The sequence below is a fragment of the Oncorhynchus kisutch genome, linkage group LG23 (genome assembly GCF_002021735.2).
Source record: "Oncorhynchus kisutch isolate 150728-3 linkage group LG23, Okis_V2, whole genome shotgun sequence".
In the NCBI taxonomy this organism is placed as follows: Eukaryota; Metazoa; Chordata; class Actinopteri; order Salmoniformes; family Salmonidae; genus Oncorhynchus; species Oncorhynchus kisutch.
This window is the reverse complement of record NC_034196.2, coordinates 7,970,524-7,998,486: the sequence shown is the minus strand read 5'-3', so window position 1 is coordinate 7,998,486 and position 27,963 is coordinate 7,970,524. Positions and strand designations below refer to the sequence as shown.

The following is a 27,963-nucleotide window of genomic DNA, read 5'->3' as shown; positions in this document are numbered from 1 at the left end:
TGGGTCTTCCTGTCCTGTGGCAGTCCTCATGAGAGCCAGTTTCTTCATAGTGCTTAATGGTTTTTGCCCACTGCACTTGAAGACACGTTTATAGTTCTTGAAATATTTCTTATTGATTGACCTTCATCTCTTAAAATAATAATGGACTGTCGTTTCTCTTTGCTTATTTGTGCTGTTCTTGCCATAATATGAACTTGGTATTTTACCAAATAGGGCCATCTTCTGTATACCCCCTACCTTGTCACAACACAACTGATTGGCTCAAACGCAGACAGAAGGAAGGAAATTCCACAAATGAACTTTTAACAAGGTACACCTGTTCTTTGAAATGCATTCCAAGTGACTACCTCATGAAGCTGGTTGAGAGGCTACTTCTAAAATGTAGAAAATAGTACAAATAAAGAAAAACCTTGGAATGAGTAGGTGTCCAAAATGTGACTTGTACTGTATACTGAACAAAAATATAAATGCAACATTTAAAGTCCCATATTTCATGAACTGAAACAAAAGACCCCAGAAATGTATCATAAACAAAAAAAATGCTTATTTCTCTCAAATTCTCTGTACACATTTTTTACATCCCTGTTAGTGAGCATTTCTCCTTTGCCACAATTAACAACCTGATAAACTCTATGCAAAGTAGATGTTTCGCGCTGCATGAGGCAGATGGTGGTCACACCAGATACTGACACGTTTTATGATCCACGCACCTACGTTTAAAAAAATAATATATCTTTGACCAACAGATGCATATCGGGTATTCCCATTCATGTGCAATCCATACATTGGCACCTAATGAATTTATTTCAATTAACTGATTTCCTTACATGAACTGTAACTCTGTAAAATCTTTAAAATTGCTGCATGTTGCGTTTTAAACATTTTGTTCAGTGTATAAAACAAAATTGTACTGAGTGCACAGAGATCATGATTATACTCTTACCCAAGAAATACAAGAGAAACACATTCTCTGTGCAGTATAAATGATACAAAATTACTGAATTTACAGTTGGATCGTTTTGACTATACACAGGAAGTGAGCAGAGATGTCTACTGTAGATCTACAGACCGTTCTGCAGTGCTGTTTACAGTAGATCTACAGAGCTGTCTACAGTAGATCTACAGACCGTTCTACAGTAGTTCCACAGAGCTGTCTACAGTAGATCAACAGAGCTGTCTACAGTAGCTCTACAGACCGTTCTGCAGTAGTTCCACAGAGCTGTCTACAATACATCTACAGACCGTTCTGCAGTAGTTCCACAGAGCTGTCTACAGTAGATCTACAGACCGTTCTCCAGTAGTTCTACAGAGCTGTCTACAGTAGCTCTACAGACCGTTCTGCAGTAGTTCCACAGAGCTGTCTACAGTAGATCTACAGACCATTCTGCAGTAGTTCCACAGAGCTGTCTACTGTAGCTCTACAGACCATTCTGCAGTAGTTCCACAGAGCTGTCTACAGTAGATCTACAGACCATTCTGCAGTAGTTCCACAGAGCTGTCTACAGTAGATCTACAGACCATTCTGCAGTAGTTCCACAGAGCTGTCTACAGTAGATCTACAGACCATTCTGCAGTAGTTCCACAGAGCTGTCTACAGTAGCTCTACAGACCATTCTGCAGTAGTTCCACAGAGCTGTCTACTGTAGCTCTACAGACCATTCTGCAGTAGTTCCACAGAGCTGTCTACAGTAGATCTACAGACCATTCTGCAGTAGTTCCACAGAGCTGTCTACTGTAGCTCTACAGACCGTTCTGCAGTAGTTCCACAGAGCTGTTTACTGTAGCTCTACAGACCGTTCTGCAGTAGTTCCAGAGCTGTCTATTGTAGATCTACAGACCGTTCTGCAGTAGTTCCACAGAGCTGTCTACAAAGGTTTTACAGACCTCTCAACATTAGTTCTACAGACCTGTCTACAGTAGTGCCATAGAGCTGTCTACCATAGTTCTATATAGATGTCTATAGTGGTTCTACATACCTGTCTACTTTAGCACCATAGAGCTGTCTACCGTAGTTCTATATACATGTCTATGGTGGTTCTACAGACATGCCTTCAGTAATTGTTTAAAGTGAATCTCTGTGAAGGTATTAGGTGAGCATTAGGGATCACATTCTCATTAGATACTAAGAGGATTCTTAAGTGGCGACGCTTCCCACAGCCTGTTGTGTGTTTGTGTGTGTGTGTGTGTTGGTGTGTGTGTGAACGTGTGAGTGTGTGTCAGCATCTGTGACTACCCAGCTAACAATTCTAGGGAGAGAGAACATTTTTTTAATGTTCCCAATAATGTGCCTCTAATGTTTGCGTGTCCAGTTGTCCGTTAGTTAGAGAAACATTCTATCTATGTCAGCAAAAACCTTCAGAGAACCTTTTGTAGCATGTTTTGGCATTGAAGGTAGAAGAACATTTCATGGGACGTGGCAAGAATGTTCATATGTCCACTTCTCTGTAGCGTTAGGAGAATATTCCATCAACGTCCCACCGACCACACACAGAACATGGTTGCCATGTTCTCAGAATATAAGACATGAATGTTCTAGACACGTTTCACGAGAACTTATGCACGAACACCTATGTGTATCAGTTGGAACCAATTGAACGTTCGCCCTTCCAAAAAACAGTTTCATTGCACATCACGCCTTGTTACTGTCGCCCAGCCAATGAAAGCCCTAGCTCTTTGCCTGTCGACAAGGTTGGAGATACTTTAACACACAGCATTTTCTACTTACATGCCTGACACACATGATTACATTGTGCATGTTCACTTACACAGTAATTATTATTCAACAGTCCTCACCTGAGATTTGAACTCACAACCTCTTGGTTCACTGTACATTCATCTTCCTGCTACACCACCAAGTCGACGCCATGTACTGGTTCATCTGATTATTGTCATTGTTGATTTGATCGACTTATTTCAGCAATTTAAGGGCTTTCGGTATAGGTGTCTGTTGTTGAGGCATGTTAAACCTGTTTTAATGATACTCCTGAATCACTAATCCATTTTCTTTCTTGAATGTACTTTTAGAGCTGAGATTTACTTCAAAGTGCATTCAACCTATTGCTTACAGCCTTCCACCTATCCAATTGTGTCAGATTTACACTAGTGCCTAGGGAGGAGGGTTTCCTCTAGACAGGACAGGGCCTTACTATACTGACCCAATAAGCATGTCTAAATGATGGCCCTTATTGGGACAGTGGCTAGGGGGTTTGTCATTGGTGCTAGTGGCCTGGGTTCAAGACCCGCTAGAGGGAATCACAAATGCCCTAACCACTGTCCCAATAATGGATACCTCTGTGGCATGTGCTTATTGGGTCAGCATAGTTAGGCCTTGTCCAGAATAAACCCTAACCCCTCCTCCCTTGGCATGAGTGTAGATGTGAAACAACTTGGTAGGTGTAAGGCTGTAAGAAATAGGGTGAATGCACTTTGAAGTAAATCCCAGCTCTGTTGAAAGTACACTCATGAAAATTCAGGAGTATCATTTAAACACATTAACGCGATCCACCAACATTAGACAACGGTACAGAAATATCTTAAAAAGTCACTGGTATCTGACATGGTGGTGTAGCAGGAAGAGCAGAGTACTGTGAGTTCAAATCCCAAGTAAAGACATGTTTGTATAATAATGTCTGCAGAAATTAATATGCACAAAGTAATCGCCTATATCAAATATGTAAGTTTAAAGCCTTGTGTGCGAGTACCCCTTTGCAAATAAGTGAGTGACTAAGTAGAAGGGTAAAAAAACGATTTGAACATATATTTTAGAGACGTTCACAAATGTTACAATCCGGCTAGAACGTCTAGGCGTTCCAGATTGTATGTGTGACGGAATGCAACGTCCGCATTTTAAAAGCAAACACAATGAATTCGCGTTCACATGAATGTCTTATATTGTGAGAACATGGCAACTACATTCTGGGTCAATTCTAATTGACATGAAGGGTAATGGTCTCTTGGAAACATTCCGTGCACTCTTAAGGTACGAGTTGAATACGCCCTGCAGTAGAGTATGTGCTAGCCATACTTCTGAGTGTGTGTGAGGTGAGAACACACCATAGATGTTTGCCAATTAACCACAGAACAGTGGCGTGCTGGAGCTGGTTGCTGTGATGGAACACCAGATGTGACTGCAGCCCAGCCTGTGGGAATGTGTTAGATTTACCACCTATGGAGCCGTGTTGTTGCTTTCCATATCTCAGACATGTTTAGCATATTTTGTTAATTTCGTTATTATGTGCCCTTAAACGAGACACTGAAATGAGCAAATAAGGGTAGTGACTAAGTAGAAAAAAAAACTGATTTCAACATATATTTTTAGAGACGTTCACAAATGTTACAACCCGGCTAGAACGTCTAGGCGTTCCAGATTGTATGTATGCCTTCAGTGGCGGAATGCAACATCCGCATTTTAAAAGCAAACGCAATGAATTCGGATTCACAAGTTGGGGCTATCTAAAGCCAACCCTCCTTCATATAACACTAATATTAATAATAATAATAATGTGGTAATTTTGTAGCGCTTTTCAAGGGCCCGAAAAGCCCAGCCCTGAACCTCCCCTCTCCCCCACCTCAACCCCCGGTGGACTGGCTGGAAGGTGAATATTTGAAGGAGGGATAGCCCATAAATATGAGCAAAGGGACATTTAATTAAATAAGCACTTCTTAAGAGTCCTCCTGGGCCCAATGCTTTTGTTTAAGCATGATTGATTGACTGCTATCTCTCCTGACCAGAACCATTAGTTTCGCCACTCCCCCTCCCTCCCCTCTTTTCTCTCTCCATCCCTCTGCAGTCCCCTCCCCTCTTTTTCTCTCTCCATCCATTATTTTGTTACCTCTCCTCATGCTCTGTTTTTCCCCGTCTCCCTGTACCTCTCCCTCAGTCTCCCTGTACCTGAGCCTCTCTCCCTCTTTACTCTCCCACTCTCTATCTCACCCTCTCCCTGGGGACTAATATTTATCCTAACTGCTGACATGATAATGAGCCCGTAGTAAGTCCAGCCATGCCCTGGGGCTAGCAAAGGGCTGAGGGGCAGGGCACTCCTTTCTTCTGTGTGTGTGTGTGTATAAATATAAAGGTGCTGCTGTGACATATGTCACCCACTCTCAACTAACCGTAATCATGGTGTGCTGTCATTGATCACTGAAAAGCCTGCTTTAACAGGCAATATGTTCACAATCGTACCTTGGGCCAAAGCTCTAGTCTGTCATGCTCTGTTCTCTCCTTCCCAGTTCCCAACCCCTCTCCCACCTATGTATTTTTTAGTTTATTTCTCCCTCCCACCCTCCTATTTTTATTTATTTATTTCTCCCTCCCCCAGTCATGGTCTGCTATGCTCTGCTGAGTTCTAGCTGTGAGATGTTGAGCTGCAGGGGAGCTCAGTCTGACTGGGGGCAGCTGAGCCGTGGAGTCTGCACACAGACAGACAGATTAAGAGTAAGGGGAGAGAGAGTGTAAACATTTGAGGGGTTTGTGGTGTTACCGTTTCCCTCTGATCATGTTCAGTTCCTACAGTACGTGTGCAGCCTGTCCCATCCTAGTCGTCCATCCTCCCTCCACTGGGAGCTCTGGACACACAGTACAGCATGGGGTTCACAAGGGCAGCACATAGGCATGGACCGTGTGTGAGTCTGTGTGTGTGCACGTGGATGCGTGCTGGGGGAGCCAGGCAGGCTGGCAGACCCATTATAAATGCAGCGCTGGGGAGCAGGCCAGGGATTCACAGTAATTAGATGACAAAACGGTGTCGGCTGGAGATGAGAGAGAGGGGGTCATACACACACACACACACACACACACACACACACAGCTTCCACCGCAGGGCAATCTGTAAGTGTCAATCACCAGACTACCACGGGAAAAGAGAGGGAGAGGGAGGGAGGGCAAGAGAGGGGAAGAGGGAGCCAGAGAAAGAGAACACGAGTGGGACAGAAAGGGGAGAGAAAGTGAGGGGGAGGGAAGAGAGCAGGGGTGAAAGAGGCAAAGAGGGGGAAGGCGTGGGGTAGTAGGGAGTAAAAAAAAGGGGTGAGAGGAGCGATGGAGAGAGAAAGAGGGGCATGGATGTAGAGTAAAGTTTAAGGCAGAGAGACAAAACGAGAAGACAGAACATAGATATGTGGTGAAATCAGATAAGGAAACAGAGCTGAAGCCTGTACTAGTCAAGAATCAGGCCTTGTAATGTATTCTGCTTGTTTACTGTAGGGTCACAATACAACACATAAAGCCATGCAGCATTACATCATTGTAATAATCATCATTGTCGTAATCACCATTGTTCCAAAGTTAGAAATCGCTTTCAAGATACCCAAGGACACCCAAAATATAAGAAAATAACCATTATAAACATGACATCACTACAGCAAGTTCAAAAAGTAAATTACACAAAGAAAAATGATCACTCATACAGCAGGACAAAGAAATGATGCTGCTACTACTACTACCACCACCACCATTACACTACTACATAGAGCCACGACAACATGGAACTCTTTTCCACATGAAGTACCTGATGCAAGCAGTAAAATCTGATAAATAAAAAAAACTGATAAATACACACCACCACACCTATTACTACTACCACTACCACCACCACCACCACTACTACTACCACTACTATTATCTACTTTATAGGTCTAAATACATGTGGATAGCGTTAAGGTCACGTATGTGTTGGTGATGATGAAAGGTGAAGTGTGCTCCATTCCATCAGGTGATGGAAGAGGATCCTCAATGTCTGCATCTTCAAAGTCTACCCACACACACGCAGTGAGGATATAATAATAATATGAAGGATATATTTAAGTGATAATACCCTCGAAGCCGGTGCTTGGCGGATATATTGGCACGGGTGTCGTTAGGCCTGAGATGAAGTCGTGGGGCGGCAAACCGTGCCAATATATCCTCCAAACACTGGCTTTGAGGGTATTATCACTTTTATACAACGGGTTACCAACATATTCAAATAATGATTGACATATTTTCATTAAATGTTCCATTGCCATACTGGCTGGCAACGTTCTTATCCCTTGCTTGCAAGCTACCCAACTACGGCTACCTTACAGCCACGTCAAAAAGTGCAGCAAGATTAACAGCAAAGTAGCTGCATTTGCCTTTAAGCGGTTTTCTAGTGACATTAATTTGGATACATCCATAACAATGGGATAATGAGGCGAGATTCCGCCTGTCATAGAACATGTGCTCATTCGTCAGGACCCTGTAGTTCAGAGGAGCTAGCCAACAACACAGCTAACACAATTACTTCAAACTGAAGCTGGAAAGGCTGCAAACTAGCTGCACTTTGTTTCGTGGTATGTTTTTTTTCAATTGGCATGTGTGTGTGTGTGTGTGTGTGTATATATATATATACATATATACACACACACACACACACACACACACACACACACACACACACACACACACACACACACACACACACATATATATATATATATATGCTAGCTGATTCATGATTTCGATTGGCTGAGAAATGCTGCCTGTCTGTCTCCTCCCCCGATACGTTCACTACTATGGGACAGCTGGAGATGAAATTGAATATTGAAACAATGTTGCAAAAGTCTGCGAGACAGACAGTAAGGTTTAAATCTCCGCTGTTGAAAACTAAATGTTAGTCTAAAAGAAATGTGGGATAACGTTGAAATGCTTTTTATAGTGGAGATCACATTTATAAACTACCTGGCTGGGCTGATGAGACTGGATTGCGCAGTCAGATGGAACAGAGTAAATAGGCATTTTAACGTCATAGATTTAGCCGGTGGTAACTTATGGAAGACACACCAATCAGCATTAGACCCACCCGGTGTATAAATTAAGGACATATTTCAGCCCATGTTTAGATTGTTGCTCGTTTTGTGAGTTGTAAGACTGATTTTTGTTTTTCCTTTTCCCCAATTGTTTTCTCATTATCTGGGTTTATTGTTGGCCTTGTATATTTATTATGTTTTTACATTGTTGGCCTTGTAAATGTATTAGTCCATGATTGTTTTGTACACACCACACAAGCACTCATGCACAGCTCAAACCAGAAGTAAAATAGGACTTGCAATAGCTCCTCCCTTATGATAAGACACCTTCCTTTACATGATGTGTTTTCTTTTCACAATAGCAATGGCCGTTTCTTCTTACTTTTTGATAATGAGGCAAACAACTCAAACCACAAAACATTCTATACATCATTTGAAGAGGCTGGTCCTTGGTCCTCTCTTCAGCCTCCTGTTGTTTAGCATCTGGCAACACATATAAAGATATATATTTAACAGACAGATAAGATGCAGTGCATTTGGAAATTATTCAGACCCCTAGACTTTTTCCACATTTTGTTACGTTACAGCCTCGTTTTTTCCCTCATCTACACACAATACAAATGACAAAAAGAGTAATACCTTATTTACATAAGTATTCAGACCCTTTGCTTTGAGACTCGAAATTGAGCTCAAGTGCATCTTGTTTCCATCATCCTTAAGATGTTTCTACAACTTCAATAGAGTCCACCGGTGGTAAATTCAATTGATTGGAAAGGCTCACATTTTTTTGGTACCCTTACTCCCAGATCTGTTCCTTGACACAATCCTGTCTTGGAGCTCTATGGACAATTCTGACCTCATGGCTTGGTTTTTGCTCTGACATGCACTGTCAACTGTGGGACTATATATATAGTCCCAAGAACACAGTTTGGAACCACCAAGACTCTTCCTAGAGCTGGACGTCAGACCAAACTGAGCAATCAGGGGAGAAGGGCTTTGGTGAGGGAGGTGACCAAGAACCTGTTGGTCATTCTGACAGAGCTCCAGAGTTCCCAGGTGGCGCAGCGGTCTAAGGAACTGCATCTCAGTGCTAGAGGCGTCACTACAGACCCTTGTTCAATTCCAGGCTGTATCACAACCGGCTATGATTGGGAAGGTCGTATGGTTTAGCCAGGGTAGGCTGCCATTGTAAATAAGAATTTGTTCCTGACTTGCCTAGTAAAACAAAGGTTTAAAAAAAACATTTAAAAATAAATGACTCTTTGGCCTGAATGCTAAGTGTCACGTCTGGATCAAACCTGGCATCATCCCAACGGTGAAGCATGATGATGGCAGTATCATGCTGTGAGGATGTTTTTCAGCGGCAGGAACTGGGAGACTAGTGAGGATCGAGGGATAGACGAACGGAGCAAAGTACAGAGGATCTTTGATGAAAGCACTCTGGAACAGGTTTAGGATGTCAGACTGGGGTGAAAGTTCACCTAACAGGACAACAACCCTAAGCGCACAGCCAAGACAACGCAGGAATGGCTTCGGGACAAATCTCTGTCCTCAAGTGGCCAAGCCAGAGCCCAGACTTGAAACCGATCGAACATCTCAGGAGAGACCTGAAAATAGCTACGCAGCGACGCTCCCCATCCAACCTGACAGAGTTTGAGAGGATCTGCAGAGAACTGGAGAAACTCCCCAAATACAGGTGTGCCAAAACTTGTAGCTTAAAACCCAAGAAGACTTGAGGCTGAAAGATTTATGAGGAGATTTGAAGGAAAACAACTATTTAATCCATTTTAGAATAAGGCTGTCATGTACCAAAATGTGGAAAATGAAAGGGTCTGAATACTTTCCGAAAGCACTGTAGATAGATAGAAGTAGCAGAAACACACACACTAGACGTACTTTGCTGCAGGCGGTCAATGAACGGACTTGCTAACAGGACACCCAGCAGGGTGAACAGCAGTATCACACTCAAGGTCGTCATTCTTTACTACAGCACATAAACACAATTTTCATTCATTATCAATAAGACAGTGAATATTCAGATTTCAGATTCAGACACCTGCCACATATCAGGTGGAGTAGAGTAGACTATAGTTAAATTAAAAGGCAAACTTACCTCAAGAGTTTGAGGTTTCGGTTGATAGCTGACTAGGATGGCGTTTCTGAACCTTTCCGGAGATCAAGTTGGATGTCTTCTACTTTATATAGTGGGGTTTCATCCTCCCTATCTGCAGCCAACTGCCACACCCCTTACACACACCTTGCTATGTGACGCTCGCTATGTGTACTTACCTATACAATAAAAAAAATTTTTTAAATCAACAAGTTCATTTACAACTGCGACCTGGCCAAGATAAAGCAAAGCAGTTCGACACATACAACATGGAGTAAAACAAACATACAGTCAATAATACAGTATAAAACAAGTCTATATACGATGTGAGCAAATGAGGTGAGATAAGGGAGGTAAAGGCAAAAAAAGGCCATGGTGGCAAAGTAAATACAATATAGCAAATAAAACACTGGAATGGTAGATTTGCAATGGAAGAATGTGCAAAGTAGAAATAAAAATAATGGGGTGCAAAGGAGCAAAATAAATAAATTAATTAAATACAGTAGGGAAAGAGGTAGTTGTTTGGGCTAAATTATAGGTGGGCTATGTACAGGTGCAGTAATCTGTGAGCTGCTCTGAAAGCTGGTGCTTAAAGCTAGTGAGGGAGATAAGTGTTTCCAGTTTCAGAGAATTTTGTAGTTCGTTCCAGTCATTGGCAGCAGAGAACTGGAAGGAGAGGCGGCCAAAGAAAGACTTAGTTTTGGGGGTGACTAGAGAGATATACCTGCTGGAGTGTGTGCTACAGGTGGGAGATGCTATGGTGACCAGCGAGCTGAGATAAGGGGGGACTTTACCTAGCAGGGTCTTGTAGATGACATGGAGCCAGTGGGTTTGGCGACGAGTATGAAGCGAGGGCCAGCCAACGAGAGCGTACAGGTCGCAATGGTGGGTAGTATATGGGGCTTTGGTGACAAAACGGATTGCAGTGTGATATACTGCATCCAATTTGTTGAGTAGGGTATTGGAGGCTATTTTGTAAATTACATCGCCAAAGTCGAGGATTGGTAGGAAGGTCAGTTTTACAAGGGTATGTTTGGCAGCATGAGTGAAGGATGCTTTGTTGCGAAATAGGAAGCCAATTCTAGATTTAACTTTGGATTGGAGATGTTTGATGTGGGTCTGGAAGGAGAGTTTACAGTCTATTTAAGAGCAATTGGAGGCCACGGAAGGAGAGTTGTATGGCATTGAAGCTTGCCTGGAGGGTTGTTAACACAGTGTCCAAAGAAGGGTCAGAAGTATACAGAATGGTGTCGTCTGCGTAGAGGTGGATCAGAGACTCACCAGCAGCAAGAGCGACCTCATTGATGTATACAGAGAAGAGAGTCGGTCCAAGAATTGAACCCTGTGGCACCCCCATAGAGACTGCCAGAGGTCCGGACAGCAGACCCTCCGATTTGACACACTGAACTCTATCAGAGAAGTAGTTGGTGAACCAGGCGAGGCAATCATTTGAGAAACCAAGGCTGTCGAGTCTGCCGATGAGGATGTGGTGATTGACAGAGTCGAAAGCCTTGGCCAGATCAATCAATACGGCTGCACAGTAATGTTTCTTATCGATGGCGGTTAAGATATCATTTAGGACCTTGACCGTGGCTGAGGTGCACCCATGACCAGCTCTGAAACCAGATTGCATAGCAGAGAAGGTATGGTGAGATTCGAAATGGTCGGTAATCTGTTTGTTGACTTGGCTTTCGAAGACCTTAGAGGATAGATATAGGTCTGTAGCAGTTTGGGTCAAGAGTGTGAAGAGGGGGATGACCACTTGAAGACCCCTCTTCAAGCGATGACCCCTCTTCCCCTTTGAAGAGGGGGATGACCGCAGCTGCTTTCCAATCTTTGGGAATCTCAGACGACACGAAAGAGAGGTTGAACAGGCTAGTAATAGGGGTGGCAACAATTTCGGCAGATAATTTTAGAAAGAAAGGGTCCAGATTGTCTAGCCCGGCTGATTTGTAGGGGTCCAGATTTTGCAGCTCTTTCAGAACATCAGCTGAACGGATTTGGGAGAAGGAGAAATGGGGAAGGCTTGGGCGAGTTGCTGTTGGGGGTGCAGTGCTGTTGACCGGGGTAGGAGTAGCCAGGTGGAAAGCATGGCCAGCCGTAGAGAAATGCTTATTGAAATTCTCAATTATGGTGGATTTATCAGTGGTGACAGTGTTTCCTATCTTCAGTGCAGTGGGCAGCTGGGAGGTGTTCTTATTCTCCATGGACTTTACAGTGTCCCAGAACTTTTTTGAGTTAGTGTTGCAGGAAGCAAATTTCTGCTTGCCTTAGCTTTTCTAACTGCCTGCGTATAATGGTTTCTAGCTTCCCTGAACAGCTGCATATCACGGGGGCTGTTCAATGCTAATGCAGAACGCCATAGGATGTTTTTGTGTTGGTTAAGGGCAGTCAGGTCTGGGGAGAACCAAGGGCTATATCTGTTCCTGGTTTCTTGAATGGGGCATGTTTGAGATGGTTAGGAAGGCATTAAAAAAAATATCCAGGCATCCTCTACTGACGGGATCCTTCCCGGATACCCCGGCCAGGTCGATTAGAAAGGCCTGCTCGCTGAAGTGTTTCAGGGAGCGTTTGACAGTGATGAGTGGAGGTCGTTTGACCGCTGACCCATTACGGATGCAGGCAATGAGGCAGTGATCGCTGAGATCTTGGTTGAAGACAACAGAGGTTTATTTAGAGGGCAAGTTGGTTAGGATGATATCTATGAGGGTGCCCGTGTTTAAGGCTTTGCGGAGGTACCTGGTAGGTTCATTGATAATTTGTGTGAGATTGAGGGCATCAAGTTTAGATTGTAGGATGGCTGGGGTGTTAAGCATGTTCCAGTTTAGGTCGCCTAGCAGCACGAGCTCTGAAGATAGATGGGGGGCAATCAGTTCACATATGGTGTCCAGAGCACAGCTGGGGGCAGAGGGTGGTCTATAGCAGGCGGCAATGGTGAGAGACTTGTTTTTATAGAGGTGTATTTCTAAAAGTAGAAGTTCAAATGGTTTGGGTACAGACCTGGATAGTAGGACAGAACTCTGCAGGCTATCTTTGCAGTAGATTGCAACACCGCCCCCTTTGGCAGTTCTATCATGTCTGAAATGTTGTAGTTTGGGATTCAAATTTCAGAATTCTTGGTGGTCTTCCTAAACCAGGATTCAGACACAGCTTGAACATCCGGGTTGGCAGAGTGTGCTAAAGCAGTGAATAGAACACACTTAGGGAGGAGGCTTCTAATGTTAACATGCATGAAACCAAGGCTATTACGGTTACAGAAGTCATCAAAAGAGAGCGCCTGGGGAATAGGAGTGGAGCTAGGCACTGCAGGGCCTGGATTCACCTCTACATCGCCAGAGGAACAGAGGAGGAGTAAAATAAGGGTACGGCTAAAAGCAATAAGAATTGGTCGTCTAGAACGTCTGGAACAAAGAGTAAAAGGAGGTTTCTGGGGCGATAAAATAGCATCAAGGTATAATGTACAGACAAAGGTATGGTAGGATGTGAATACAGTGGAGGTAAACCTAGGTATTGAGTGATGGAGAGAGATATTGTCTCTAGAAACATCATTGAAGCCAGGAGATGTCATTGCATGTGTGGGTGGTGGAACGAATAGGTTGGATAAGGTATAGTGAGCAGGACTAGAGGCTCTACAGTGAAATAAGCCAATAAACACTAACCAGAACAGCAATGGACAAGGCATATTGACATTAAGGAGAGGCATGCTTAGTCGAGTGATCAAAAGGGTCCAGTGAGTAGAGAGGTTGGTTGGGGGTCACGGCGATTTAGACAGCTATAGCCAGGCCATCGGTAGCAAGCTAGCATGGGATGGAGGTCTGTTAGCCACCTCTTGCGTTCCGTCAGTAGATTAGTGGGGTTCCGTGTGGTAGAGGGGATTAATCCAAATCACACAAAAAAAAAAAAACAATAGATATAGTTATAGAGGCCCAAGAAGAAAAATAAATAATAATAAAAATAAATAAATTGTCCGATAAGACAGCTAACGGTTAGCCGGATAATGTCACGACGGAGGAGCCAGCCGGATAACTCCTTCGGGTAGATAACGTCGGCAGTCCAGTTGTGAAGGCCCGGTGGGGCTCCGCGTAGGCAGTAAAACGGGTCCGGATAGGTGATTGTAGCCCAGGAGTGATTGATGGAACTCCTCAGCTGGCTAGCTCCGGAATAATTGATGTTTGCTCTGGAATCGACGAAAGCCGATAGTCACACGGATAGCAGCTAGTTAGCTGTGAGATCCAGGTATGAATGTCCAGAGTTAGCGGTTGAAATCCAGGGACATGGAGAGAAAAATTGGTCCGGTATGTTCCGTTCCGAGCCACGCTGCGCCGTACAAAACTGGCGATAGATTTTCGAGATAAAGGATAGCTGACCACAAACCGTGGTTAGCTGAATACTAACGATTAGCCAGTAAAGAAGCTAACTAGCTTCTGATTAGCTTCTGGCTAGCTTCTTGGAGGATTACAGATTTGAGGTAAATAACACTTTTTTAATAAATATAAATTGGTGAGGCGGATTGCAGGAGAGTGTTTTGAAGAGGAGTTTATGGAAAATTAAAAAATATATATAAAAAGGTATGTGAAAAAAGTTGTGTGTGTGTGTAATATATATATATATATATATATATATATATATATATATATATATATATATAGGACACGACAAGACGAGGACAAAAGACGTCTGAACTGCTATGCCATCTTGGAAACCAGTCTTGAATATGTAGTCAGGCTCATCATGTTGCATGCATCTTGTTATTTTTATTACAGTTGAAGGGAAAAACAGAACACTACCATATATTTGTCACATCTCCCATTGACATTTATGAATGATTAACATGAAAGTCAAGAGTTGTGCACGCTAATGTCAACTCTGAACCGGCCCTTTAGGACCACATATCTGACCCAAACTAAATAACATGACTTGTTATTCTTGCCATAAAGGACCAGTGCCATCAAAAATATGATTTGCCCGTGTTTTATATATTTCCATACTATGAGGTTGGAATAAGACTGTGAAATTGTGAAAATTATGATAATGAAATTTTAATGTACGAGCTGTTTGAAAAGACCGCCTGAAATTTCAGCGGGATGGAGTTTTTGCCTGCCTGGTGACATCACCAGTTAGTTAATAGTTCCAAAACCTCTCTGCCAATAACAGCTAGTTTTCTGTTTTCCCCTCCCGGACCACCCACAGACAGTCCTAGCAAATTTCTTTTTTGAGAAATTGCTCTTTTCTAATAAGCTATTTTTGTGTATTATTGACCATTTTAATTGAAATCAAATCACAGTAAGGTACTTAATTGTTACCCAGAAATAATTTAAATATTGAGAAAAACAGCTGCATTGGACCTTTCTCTAACATGAACCCTAAATGAAACCATATGACAACCAAAGATTGACAGTCATGTCAATAGCAAAATAGCAAAATGTCAATAATGTGAAAGAAATCACAAGATCAGGTTTTGGTTCAACTTGCTCAACCAGTGGAGACTGCTCAGACGAAGGGGAGGACCAAAAATATTGCGAAACATTAAAAACAAACAGCACTCTGTAGGGTAGCACCGTGTTGTAGCCAGAGGACAGCTAACTTCCGTCCTCCTCTTGGTACATTGACTTCAATACAAAACCTAGGAGGCTCATGGTTATCACCCCTTACATAGACTTACACAGTAATTCTAACAACTTCCGGAGGACCAGTCTCTATAATGCTCTTGCATTATAAACTGAGATGTTGACCACCCATTCAAAGTAAATAAATCTGGTACTGAAAGCATAAGCTACAGTTAGCTAGCACTGCAGTGCATAAAAAAAAATGTGGTGAGTAGACTCAAAGATAGACAATAGTTGAACACTTTAAGAAATTAAGGAGAAGCGAGAGAGAGAGATCTAACTTTCACTTAGCTAGTGAATGCAGCTAGCTAGTTTAGCCTACTCAAACACCCGGCTCAAACACAGGGATGCCATGTTAGCTAGCTGCCTATGGCTATCCAGCACTGGAACTTTTCTAAGTCAAGGTAAGCTTTGGTTTTATTAATTTATTGCCATCAGGGCCCGCCGGTGTAACCTCTAAACTGCTTGCTGTACACTGTACGATTGTAGAGGGTTTAGTAACGCATTAGTTCTAGTAGCTATGTTAACCATGACATCAGCTAATATGGTGACAACGATGTAGGCTGTGTGTAGCGGTTAGGGGTTATGATACGAAGGTTTGGCTTGGAAAGGTTCTCGCCTGGTCAGACAGCTGATGTGTTGTGCACTGAAGTCCACAAGCGAAAGGAAATGGTGAGAGGAGAGCGCATAGATGCTAGAAGGAATTAATGAGCAAAGTGATCTCAATGCTTATATGTGGCTGCTATGAAAGTGATTTCGTGTGATCATGGGTGTGTTCATTCTGCCGATTCTGTTGAAAAACGTGTCATAAAAGGAAGCAAACGGAACAGTGAAAAACATACCGGAGTTTGTCCTATAGAAACTTTTGTTTGCAATTGTTGGACTAATGATTACAGCCTAGATCAGCTAGTTGCCTTGTGCACCTACGTTGTAAACGTCCATTCATAGGCTAGGTTGAAGCAACGTTATGATGGGTATAGGGAAAATATTAGTATCATGTAGTAGCCTAAACCTATCGATGTTACATTGAGCTGGATGAACAGAATATGAATGACAGCTGTGGTCATGGCCTTATTTCTATTACAGCATATTAATGCTGTAATAGAAATAAGGCAATGACCACAACTACAAAAAACAATCGTCCTCCCTCATCTTCAAAACGGCACAGACCGCCACTGTGCTCAACATTTCTAAAAACAAGAAAAGATTTAAAGATAAAACAGTCGATCAGGTGAGTCTTCTCCTCTAACACAGGAGAAAATAAACAAACAGTTCCTGGTAGAGATCCCATCCCGTCAGGCTGTTTACCTATCAACCTCCTCCCAGATCCCCCTTGGCATGGAATAAGCCTACCAAATGGAAACGCGAATAGAGTAATGGGTCCACAGTTTTCGATAACAATTAGATGTGACAATAAGTCAGTCAGCAGGAATGTGCAGTATTTTAGTCTGTTGGCTGTTCAGTATCCACAGAGTGTAGAACCTGTATCAGATGCTTGAGGCCTGGGGCTGTATCTGAAATGGCACCCCTGCAGTATATAGTACACTACCTTTGTCCAGAACCCCATAGGATCTGATCCAAAGTAGTGCACTATACTCCCTATGCATTGTATATGGACAGTGAAACATTTGTTAATTTGGCTCTATACTCCAGCATTTTGGATTTAAGATTTTTTAAAATTCATACGAGGCAACAGTACAGAATGTCACTTTATTTGCAGATATTTTGTTATACCCATCTGTTTTACTGCTTAGAAACAAAAGCATTTGATGTATCATGACATACGTAGGAAGACGTGTGCTGAAAGATTGGGGGGAAAAACAGGATACAAAATGTGAATTTGATTCCAAACCCCAATTTACAGCACTTCTGTAGAATGGCCCATAATAGGGAATAGTGTGCCATTTCAGACGCAGGTATTCAAATACTACAGTACCACCTATTGATAAACGCATGACTAAGCGAAACTGGAAGTTAGGATTTTGCCCCAGAGTGATGTACCATGGGAGGATGCCTGATACTGTAGGGGGCCCCGAGGGTTGGACCTCTACCAGGATCTAACAGTTGATTTTTCTTTGTTTGTGAGGAAACCTGATCTACTGTTTGTCTTCAAGTATTTACTTGTTAGGTGAAAAGCTAAAAACATTGTCTTGTTCTTACCCACAGTGTCTTCAAGAAGTAATCGCCCACCTTGATTTTTCCCACATTCTGTGTTACAAGGTGAGATTTAAATTGTAGTATTCAATCACCTGAGTCAACACATGTTAGAACCACCTTTGGCAGCAATTACAGCTGTGAGTATTTCAGAACTTCGCAAACCTGGATTGTACAATATTTGCCCATTATTTTTGAAATTCTTCAAGCTCTGTCAAGGTAGTTGTTGACCATTGCTAGAAAGCCATTTTCTAGTCTTTCCATATATTTTCAAACTGATTCAAGTCAAAACTGTAACTAGGCCACTTAGGAACATACATGTCATCTTGATAAGTAACTCCAGTGTATATTTGGCCTTGTGTTTTAGGTTATTGTTCTGCTAAAAGGTGGATTTGTCTCCCAGTGTTTGGAAACCAGACTGAAACAGGGTTTCCTCTGGGAAACCATGCTGATGACAAGCATACCCATATTGCAGCCACCACCAAACTTGAACATTTTATTAAGAGTGGTACTCAGTGATGTTGTGTTGGATTTTCCTCAAACAAAAGGTTTGTATTCAGGACACAGAGTTCATTTCTTTGCCACATTTTTTGCAGTATTACTTTAGTGCCTTATTGCAAACAGGAGGCATGTTCTGGAATATTTGTATTCTGTACAGGCTTCCTTCATTTAGGTTAGAATCGTGGAGTAAGTTACAATGTTGTTGATCCATCCTCAGCTTTCTTTCACAGTCATTTAACTCTAACTGGTTTAAAATCACTATTGGCCTCATGGTGAAATCTGAGAAGTTTCCTTCCTCTCCGGCAAATGAGTTACGAAGGACGCCTATATCTTTCTGAATACTTTCCGAAGGCCCTGTACCTTTAATAAAATAATAAAATGACCCATGTACTGTATATTGATTTCCAAAGCAGCGATTCTAACTAGTGGGTTTCTGCATGCATCTCTGGTAGATCAGCGTGGTTAGATCGTCAGGTAGGCAGGCCTGTGTGTGTCTGTTCTATTGAGTGGGCACAATGTGGAGCTCTGTTGGCATATCTCCAGCAAGCAGTGTGTGTGTGTGTGTGTGTGTGTAGGGACATGAGTCCAGACAATGGGTGAGCAGAGCTTCCCCGTGTTTGTGCACAGAGCCAACACACATTGAGCATGCTGACAAAACATAACCCTCTGTATGTACTGTAACACACAGACACAGGAGCACAGGACAGGGACATACACTGCTTTTCTCAAGAGACCGCTGTCTTGCGTCATCTACGCACACACAGCATTCGTATCTAAATAGTACACGTAGTCTTTAAAAATCAGTATTTTCCTTTAGTGCTGGTTAATTTGTTCTCCATAAAGAAGTGGATTATTGAAATGAACTATGAAACAAAGGAATGTAAAGGCTTCACAAGCTCATAAAGTTTACCCTCTACTGCACCACAACTGAAAGTTTGTGTGTAACAATGTAATTAAATCCCACAAAAGGCAAATTTATAAAATATCACTCGGGTAATTGAACATGCACACTCGTATGCACTCACACCCTTTGAAATGTGTTTTAATTGGAAAGTCAAATTCTACTCGCTATCCTACCTTCCACAAACAGTAATCCACGGAAAACAGTATATAAGGTGGATAAAGTCAGACGGTGACAAACAGACACCTTCTTTACGTGACATTCAAGCTAATTCTAAATCCAAACGAGGCAGGCAGCTAGGTGCCACATTAATGGAAAAACACATGCTTGTGTGTATGTTTGCAACCTGACAGCCCGCCACACGGCAGGGGTCTCAGTGAGTGTGAACTCTGTACACCACAGCTGCAGACAGCAGACGGAACCAACAGCTTCCTGCTAATAAAGAGAATAAATAAATACTGCTTAAGACTGCGTGTTTACCCCGCCAGTCCACGTTTATCGATGCTCTCCGATCGAAAGCTGCAAAAGAGCTCCAATGTCACTGATGAGGAGACAGAGTTTGAGTATGGGTAGAGGTGTGTAACCCCAAAACCACACAAGGGTCATTCGAGACTCAATAGTACCTTAGCCCACTGAACTGATTCCCAGGCATTAGCTCTGGTAGTGCTAACACAAATCTAAGGTGAAGTTACTCAACACCAAAACATTGTTCACCAAACCCTCTTGCTTATACATTGGCTATACTGGTCACTCCCTAGCAGTGAACAGAACACATTAGCAACAAGATTGTCAGATTAGCATTTGTTTATTCTTCCCTATCATATTAACCATATTGCTGTGAGTGAAGTCAAAAATCAATCACTGATAGTTATCAATAAGTCTAAATACCTAAGAGTTTCTCTATAGAGCATTATTTCAAGATAATGTATGCCTCACGGTTTAGATAAAACAAGAAGTTCTAGAGAGAGAGAGAGAGAGAAACAACTGTGGCAATAACACTGTGTGTGTGTGTGTGTGTGTGTGTGTGAGTCTCGAGCAGGTTCCGAAGGTCGAGACAAACGACAGAGAGAGGAGGATGAGGGATGGGTGGTGGGTTTGGATGAGAGTGGGGCCAGAGAGGGGAGGAGAGAGAGAGAGAGAGAGAAAAAGAGTGAAAATGAAGATAGAGGGGGAGGGGGGAGGAGGAGGGGGGGGGGGGGTAAAGAGATGGAGAGAGACTGCCTGCATACACTGTCAAGACAGTTAATATAAGGTTTGGAGATAAGGTCCTGCAGACAAACATTGACCAAATCAGCCATTTCAGTGTGCGAGCCTGAACTGCCAGTCACAATGACAGACAACGCAACAATCAGCACTCACTCTCCGATAAGAGCTCCACTGGGCGCGTGCAGCAAACAGCCAATCTACTGCGTGCCTGGCAAGGAGGGCGATAGAGAGGAGGGAGGGAGAGCAGACAGCAAGAGAGAGAGATGGGCAATAAATCTACAGAGAAGATGTGGACAAAGAATGAACAGCACAGTGAAGGAGGGAAGAAGAGCAGAGAAAGAGAGAGAATGAAAAGGCAAAGAAAATCTTTCCAACAACCATCCAGAGAGAGGGAAAATAAAATAGGTAAAACAGGAACGGTGTGAGATCGGATCTTAAAATAGGGCCTCTCCTTGGTCTCTTGTCACCTGGGCACAGCAGACATTTATGATCCTATAGTTGACTTGTTCATTCTTTAATAATCAAGTCTACTTTGCCGTACACAATGGCGTCATTTTATTGCCTCAACTGATTAATGGTGCGTGCATGTGTGTGTGTGCGCGTGCGGAAGGGTGGGATAACACTCCCTATCTATTGATAGTCTCATACAGTATGCCAGAGAAATCCACACATAAAATAAACACATATTGAATGCCAGGGTGGATGCCTGAGGGAAGCCAAGTGAACTACCCACTGGGTTGTGTTGTGTTCTGGGACCTTGGAACCAGACTGACCCCTTCTGGTTGGAGCAGGAACTACAGCTGAGATCCCCACAGAGGGTTGGGAAACACTCCTAGTCATTTACCTCCGTCAGACACACTTAGACTCAGTCGAGCAAAACAGTGGACAATAACTACCGCTGCCTGGAAGAACTATCTGTGTTCCCTTCGAGTCAGAGAGAGCGAGCGAGAGGGGCCTCGGTGTCTCAATCACACACACCTAATGCTATTTTTCTGTCTACTGATAACAGTATAAGAAAACAACATATTGATGTTACTACCATTGTGTGTGCGTGGTGAGAGAAAGACAAAAAATAAAGGAGAATGAAAGAAGTGTGAATTTGTATACTGCATGCGTGTGTGTGTGTGTGTGTGTATATAGAGTGGTAGGTTAAAGGGTTAAGTCCTGTCCCAGGCTGCATGCGGCTTTCCCTTGCTGTGTCAAGCCCCATTAAACCAGCTACACCACAGCAATATGGTGCTATCAATTACACACACCAGACCAGCAATGAAGAGAGAGCGGCTGGGAGAGAGGGAAGAGGAGTCGGTGAGAGAGGCAGGAACACACAAACAGGAGAAAACAGCCACATAGAAGACCTGCAGCTTGGCTCGCAAACATCCCGTACACACCAGTGGAGGCTGCTGAGGGGAGGATGGGCTCATAATGTCTGGAACGAAGCGAATGGAATGGCATCCAAAACACACGTGTTTGATACCATTCCACCTATTCCGCTCCAGCCAGTACCAATGAGCCAGTCCTCCCCAATTAAGGTGCCACCAACCTCCTGTGGTACACACGGACATCCCTCTCGCTGCTGCACTCTAGACAGCTGACGATAAGGCTCTGCTGGGCTTATCTGATGGCAAACACACACAGGGCTGTGCTCCAGTGGGGAATAGGACAGGCTGCGGGGAGAGGAAGCAGAGTTGAGATCACTCAGAGAGATGTGGGTCCAACACTACAGGGACAAGGCAGATCTGGAGCAATCACTCTGGCACACACATTTTTTATTTTACACAGGCCACTCTACAAGGTTTACTTGATATACAGATACAATCAAATGATGCACGCCTTCGATAAAAAAACTAAACGGGGGAAAAGGTAAGTGTTTGCCAGTCTGAGATTTCACAGTCAAGCCACTCTGGCTACTAGATACACACCGAGGAAATCCAAAGTGTAATTTCAGAAAAACTTTAAATTTTTTATTAAGAAGGAAATCATAAATTGAAATATGTTCTGCAAGATATAAGATGAAGAGTAGCCTGTGATAATACAGCTGAGAAACCAACAGGTCCAGTAACATCACAAGAGGCAGATTATGTGGAAGTGACAAGATGCAGGAATGAGTTGTAATCTATTATAACTCAGCGAATTCAGGTGATTTGAAATCATAGTGATTATAACATCACATGTAAAACTCATTGGGGGGGGGGGGGGGGTCCCTTACACAGGCAGGGACCATTCAAAAAAAGGCACACATCTTTCTTTTGAAATCGACATCTTTCCAATTCAAATGTGGATTCATCTCCTGAATTGAGACCCTGATAGTACCTGTGACTAAACATAGGTGTCAGCGGTGAAATGGTTAATCTCTCCAACCACAAACCGTACACGTTACAGTGCAAACTAAATCAACAGAACACCACCCTAAAGGGCACCCTGTACTCCCTTTGACCAGTGCCAATAGGGCTTTGGTCAAAAGCGTGCACTATATAGGGCATCATTTACCATTCAGGACTGTCTAAAGTCTATTGGTTGCAAACGAGGCCAATAAGGATGCCTGATTTAGAGTAGTACGAGGTACATTCAGGAAGGTGCAATGTTCTGAACGTTGCAAATACCTGGCTAACAAACCATTTCTGACGTTGCACCCTACTGAACACGGCCCCTGGGGCAAGCCAGCCTTCATTTTTGGAGAGCACCAGCACAAACCCAGTCAGACATATCTACGAAGCATGCATGTACAAAACCACAAGACACAGAGGGAACCACAGCAGCCGAATGTGGCAGAATGTGAGTGCCACCAAGTGGTGGACTTCCATTTTCAACCCACATCTGAAAACGCTACAACAGGGTCAAGACAGGCAATATACTATACTCGACGCCGCAGCTCAACGACACCTACTCTGGCTCCCTCTGCTGTTGCAGCATATCTAGAACACATTCCAACAGAAAACGAACAGAACTAACATGGCTGTGGAGTATTCTGTACATCAGTTTCATGGCGTCACAATAAGCCTTTAAAACACTTTGGGGGAACCAGAATAGAGTAGCAACAAGACCTAATGGAACCCATCCACAAGTATAGCAGTGGTTGAAAGAACAGGTATTTCAGCAACAACCACATGGTGAGCATCTCAAGAGTACAGAGTGGCATCCTCTCCTCGCCTCCTTTCCTTCCCCTGCACTGATCTAGAAGTGGAGAGGTGAAAGCAAAATCCCCTGGTAGGTTTCTGCCACATTGCCTTCACTTACCCCTAGTTCTCAGACCAGTGCAGATTAGGGAGAGGAAGCCGCTCCACCAGGTGTTGTACGCTGTAGCTCATTGTATGTGACATATCCCGGACACAGCGAACACACATCAGTCATACAAAAATTGATATATTTCTGCCTTTTACAATAGATGTTATGAAGGCAATTAGATTAACAGAGGCAGCGTTGGTGATAATTTTTTTTTGTACTAGGGAGAAACCAAAAACTCATGTCGCCCAAAACACCATCTGTGAGACTGACATTCTGACATCAAGGTTTACATTATAGAAACATAATTACTAGAATGGGGAGACCCTATTTCAAGTCAATTACTAATTATATACACGTCTACGGTTTACATCAAACAGTTGCATTGACACGATCTGCCAAGGCTAGAACAGGTTTCCTTCCATACAGAGGGAAAACACCTTTACAGTCAATGCAACTGCCTAGAACCATCTCGTAAACGCTGGGGAGCACCATCCAATCCTTTAGCACGGGTCATATTCATTAGTGCACAGCGGAGTGTTTTTTACATTTTATCGAACAAGTTCAGGTCGTCCGTTTGGTGCCTAGTGAAGACGGCCCTAGTTAAGGTTCTATAGATTGTTGTACCATGGTTATAGGTCAATAGCCCATTTGATGCATTCTGCTTCACGTCTTTGGATCAATGTGCCCTCTACTAGTGAATCAACACTCAATGACAGCATACGATTCACATTGTATTAACGGAATTTGGGTTGCAACTTTTTTTTCTCCCAATAGTGAAAGTTGTCATTTTACAAAATGTTTATATCAAAAATATCGATGGTACATAAACTCAGTTACTTCAAAATTCTGGTATAATCTAGTTGTAATAATCTATTGTAATATACATATTTTATCCAATTGCAATTAAACACGCCATGAATTATATTACAAAGTATAAATCGGCATCTTAAATTATGAATGGGAAAGACAATTAGGATATCAGAAACGTTTTATTTTATTCCTAAATTAAAGACCAATAATGTCCAAATCGATTGTTCCTATTCAAAACACATTCTATGGATATATTCACTGTAGTATCTGTGTGTACATATCAATATGCATGTGTGTGCATGTGCGCGAGTACATGCCGTGCAACCTGAAGATCATGATTTGACGTTCATTCACAGCTTTTCGAAAGGCGCATCGGAAAATATCATTTCATCACTCCAAGAGATACGATAGCTAGGTGGCGTGCACCACGGAGAAAACTGAAGGCATTCTTTCAAAGTTTCCTTCCTTAAGAGTTCCATATAGTCATAAAAAAAAGGTTTATTAGCAAAACTGGTCTTCGGAAGCTAATTGGTCTTGCTGGCTTTCATTGGAACAGAACTTTAAATGACTTTTTTTAGAAAATACCTCCTGCAAGAACTAAACTAAAGAGGTGCCTTTCGACCAAAACTATTTAAATATTGTAACGACTATAAATATAACAGTGGCACGTCAAGACGAGTATGGGACCAGGCTATAGGAGAACATGGAACTGGGTTTGACCGTGAAAATCTTTGAGTGACAATCACATTCAAACCACAACAGACCTGTTAAACTCAATGTCAGTCCTATAGAACAAGGCAGTAAAAACAAGATTACAATGACATATGAACAACATTAAAAGACTTCACATTGACGAATTACAACAGCGAGTGCTGCGTTTTCCTGTACAAACACTTTCTTTGTCGTTTTCTGTAAAGATAAATGAACTACCTAAAGTAAATGCATCTAAACATCATACTGAGATAATACAAGTAAACTTTAGACCCCTTACAAACCCTAAAACCAGACAGAAAACATCCCCGTGTGTGTGTGTGTGTGTGTGTGTGTGTGTGTGTGTGTGTGTGTGTGTTGTGCATGCCTGGTGTTCTTAGATCTTGCCGTGTCGTTTCCCTCTGGCTTTATTTGGAGTCTGGACCGGTCGGCTCTTCCTTCTCAATGCCCTCTGGTCAATCACTTGTGGCTGCTCCTCTTCCTCCACCTCTTCCTCAGCCCAACTCTTCTCTACAGCCTCTTCTTCCTCCTCCTCTGTAGTTGTAGCTTTCTCCTCCTCTTCCACTGTGACCTCTGGCTGCTCGATGAGTCTCTTAGATTTACGTTCAGGCGCCGCCGGGCCACTGCCCCCAACTCTCCTCCAAAGGGCCTGACCCTTGCCTCCCTCGTCGGAGCTCTCACTTCCCTCCTCAAACTTCTCTGTAGTCGTAGCATTCTCCATCTCCTCTACCCCTTTATTTTCCTCATTCGCGACCAGGACCTCTTCCTTCGCCACCTCCTCCTCCTCTCCTTCCTCCAGAGGCTGGTAGGACAGGTCTCCTCCCAGCACCTGGACCACCGTTTCCTGGCTACTGCGGTCCACCGCTATGACCTCCACCGATTTCTTCTTCGCTTCTGGTTCCTCCATTGTGCTCTCCTCCACCTCTTCTCTCTTTACCTCCTCTCCTTCCACGGGCGAGGGGGCCTCCTCTGGAGCGGAGGCCGGCTCTTTTACTAACGGGAGAGGAGCCTCCTCCTCCACCACAGCCAACCCCTCCGACGCCACAGGAGTTGCTACTACAGTGTCCTGCGCCGTAGAGGACAAAAAGAGAACAATTTGCATTTGTTAAAAATGTATTCCCAAATTCCCTTTGTACACAGTACAAATCCACTGCTTTCCCCAGCTTTCCTCCCTCTACCTCCTCTCCTTCTTCCATGGGTGTAGCCTCCTCACGCACATCCCCAGAGAGTGAGGGCTCTGCTGGGGATGGTTCTGCAGGTGAGGGGGCCTCCTCTGAAACAGACGCTGGACCGTCTACTAACGGGAGAGGATCCTGCTCCTCCACAGCTTCAGCCAACCCCTCTGGCGCCACAGGAGCTGCTTCTAATATGTCCTGTAGGGGACAAAAAAAGACAGAAAAAGGTGCATTTGTTAAAAACGACCCAATTCCCTTTCGAACACATACCATAGAAAGAAACATGTCCACGGTGCAAAAATTAAAAACTGTCCAACAATGAAAGGCTCCCATCGTCTCATCTGTGAACCCCTTGCTCCAATAATGGCCTCATCCCACACATTCCAACTGTCATACAAGGTTAATCCTCCTGAGGAATTGAACCACATACTTCAGCCTCGATGGACTCTTCCTCCTTTGCTGCCGCCTCCTCCACGTCTTCCTCTGTCGTTCTATTCTCCAGTACAGCCTCTCCCTCCACCTCCACTCCATCCTTTACCTCCTCCCTCTGGCCATCAGTCAGTTCTCCGTTCATCTTGACTATCTGTTTTTCCCATGTCTGAATCTGTTATTCAATGTGTTTTTATGGGATAATTGAATTAAAGCCAAATCAATGCGGTCTGAAATGGGACTCTATTCACTATATAGTGCACTAATTTTGGCCATAGGGAATAGGGGGTGCCATTTGACACAACAAGTGTGACAATCTATGAGTGACTGGTTATTCTCTAACAGTAACCATAGTAACACAACACAATGATGACAATCAAAACAGCCAAATGAACCTTTGTTTTCTAATGCTGTATTCATATATTGACCCCCCCTCCCCCATATCTTCTCACCTGAGCTTTGGTCGTCGCCGTCTCCTCCTCCTCCTGGGCCACAGCAGCCTCTGCCTCTCCAGACTCCTCCCCCTCTCTTCCTTCCGCCTCCTCCTGTCCTCCGTCCTCTACAGCCGTGTTGGTGGGCTCGGACTTTGCATCCACCATTCTAAACGCATTGACAAGTGGTATTATTATAATTTTAGAGCCAAAAGGAAGCTTTCATACTTGAAAACCATATATAGGTTGGGTTACAACCTGAAAGAAAAGGTCACATTTCAGTGTTGAAAATACTATGGGTATGAGTCTTGATTGACTGACTTGACTGATGAGTAAAATAGTCACTGAATTTATGAGAATTAAGGAGCACTTCTGCCCTGGAAAAAAAGGCTGTATACATTGAATTCTACACGTGTCATGAATACTTTAATGTAGGTTTCTATTTCACTGAGACTCCTTGTCTAACCTGTTCATCTTCAGAGGCTGGCTCTCCTCCGTGGAGTCTTCCGTCTCTTCTCTGCCACGCTTTTTATGTCCGCTACTCCTGCTACGCGTTGACACGGGTGAGCCATCCAGCGCTAGAGAAAGAGTAGCCATTTTCATTCCAATGTGTAGTCACACACACACACAAAAAAAAACTATACAATTCTCTGTATTCAGAAAATCTCAAATTGTTCTGATTGGTTATTTATTTCAGGACTCCATGGAGATCCTAAAGTCTTCTGAGCAACTTACCTTCTATTAACTTCAGGGGAGTATTTACCACCAAAACATCCTCCTATAAAACAAGAAATAAAGACCAAAATCAACTCCCCCCTCATTACTTGATTATAATGTCCCTACACTACAGAACTGAGGTTGGAAGATATTCTTAAATTAGGAACAAATACATTCAAAGAGCTGTTGGAGGAGACCCAAAGAGAAAGTATAGCAAAGGAGGAGATTT

At 43.2% G+C, this 27,963-nt stretch overlaps 1 protein-coding gene across 3 annotated transcripts in view; it reads right to left on the bottom strand.

Moving 5' to 3' along the window:
• Positions 1-21,988: 21,988 nt before the first annotated feature.
• The window catches only part of LOC109868677 (soluble lamin-associated protein of 75 kDa), a 32,066-nt gene continuing 26,091 nt past the window's right edge, over positions 21,989-27,963 (bottom strand). The window contains exons 9-14 of one of the 3 annotated variants that reach the window (XM_020458403.2): positions 27,753-27,795; positions 27,484-27,595; positions 27,039-27,186; positions 26,588-26,761; positions 26,161-26,355; positions 21,989-26,048 (exon numbers count right to left, since the gene is read on the bottom strand). In XM_020458403.2, the coding sequence (XP_020313992.1) occupies positions 25,359-26,048; positions 26,161-26,355; positions 26,588-26,761; positions 27,039-27,186; positions 27,484-27,595; positions 27,753-27,795 (1,362 nt within the window). In that variant the 3' untranslated portion in view covers positions 21,989-25,358. The remainder of the gene's footprint in view (positions 26,049-26,160; positions 26,356-26,587; positions 26,762-27,038; positions 27,187-27,483; positions 27,596-27,752; positions 27,796-27,963) is intronic. The other 2 variants (XM_031803204.1, XM_020458404.2) reach the window with 2 other exon arrangements.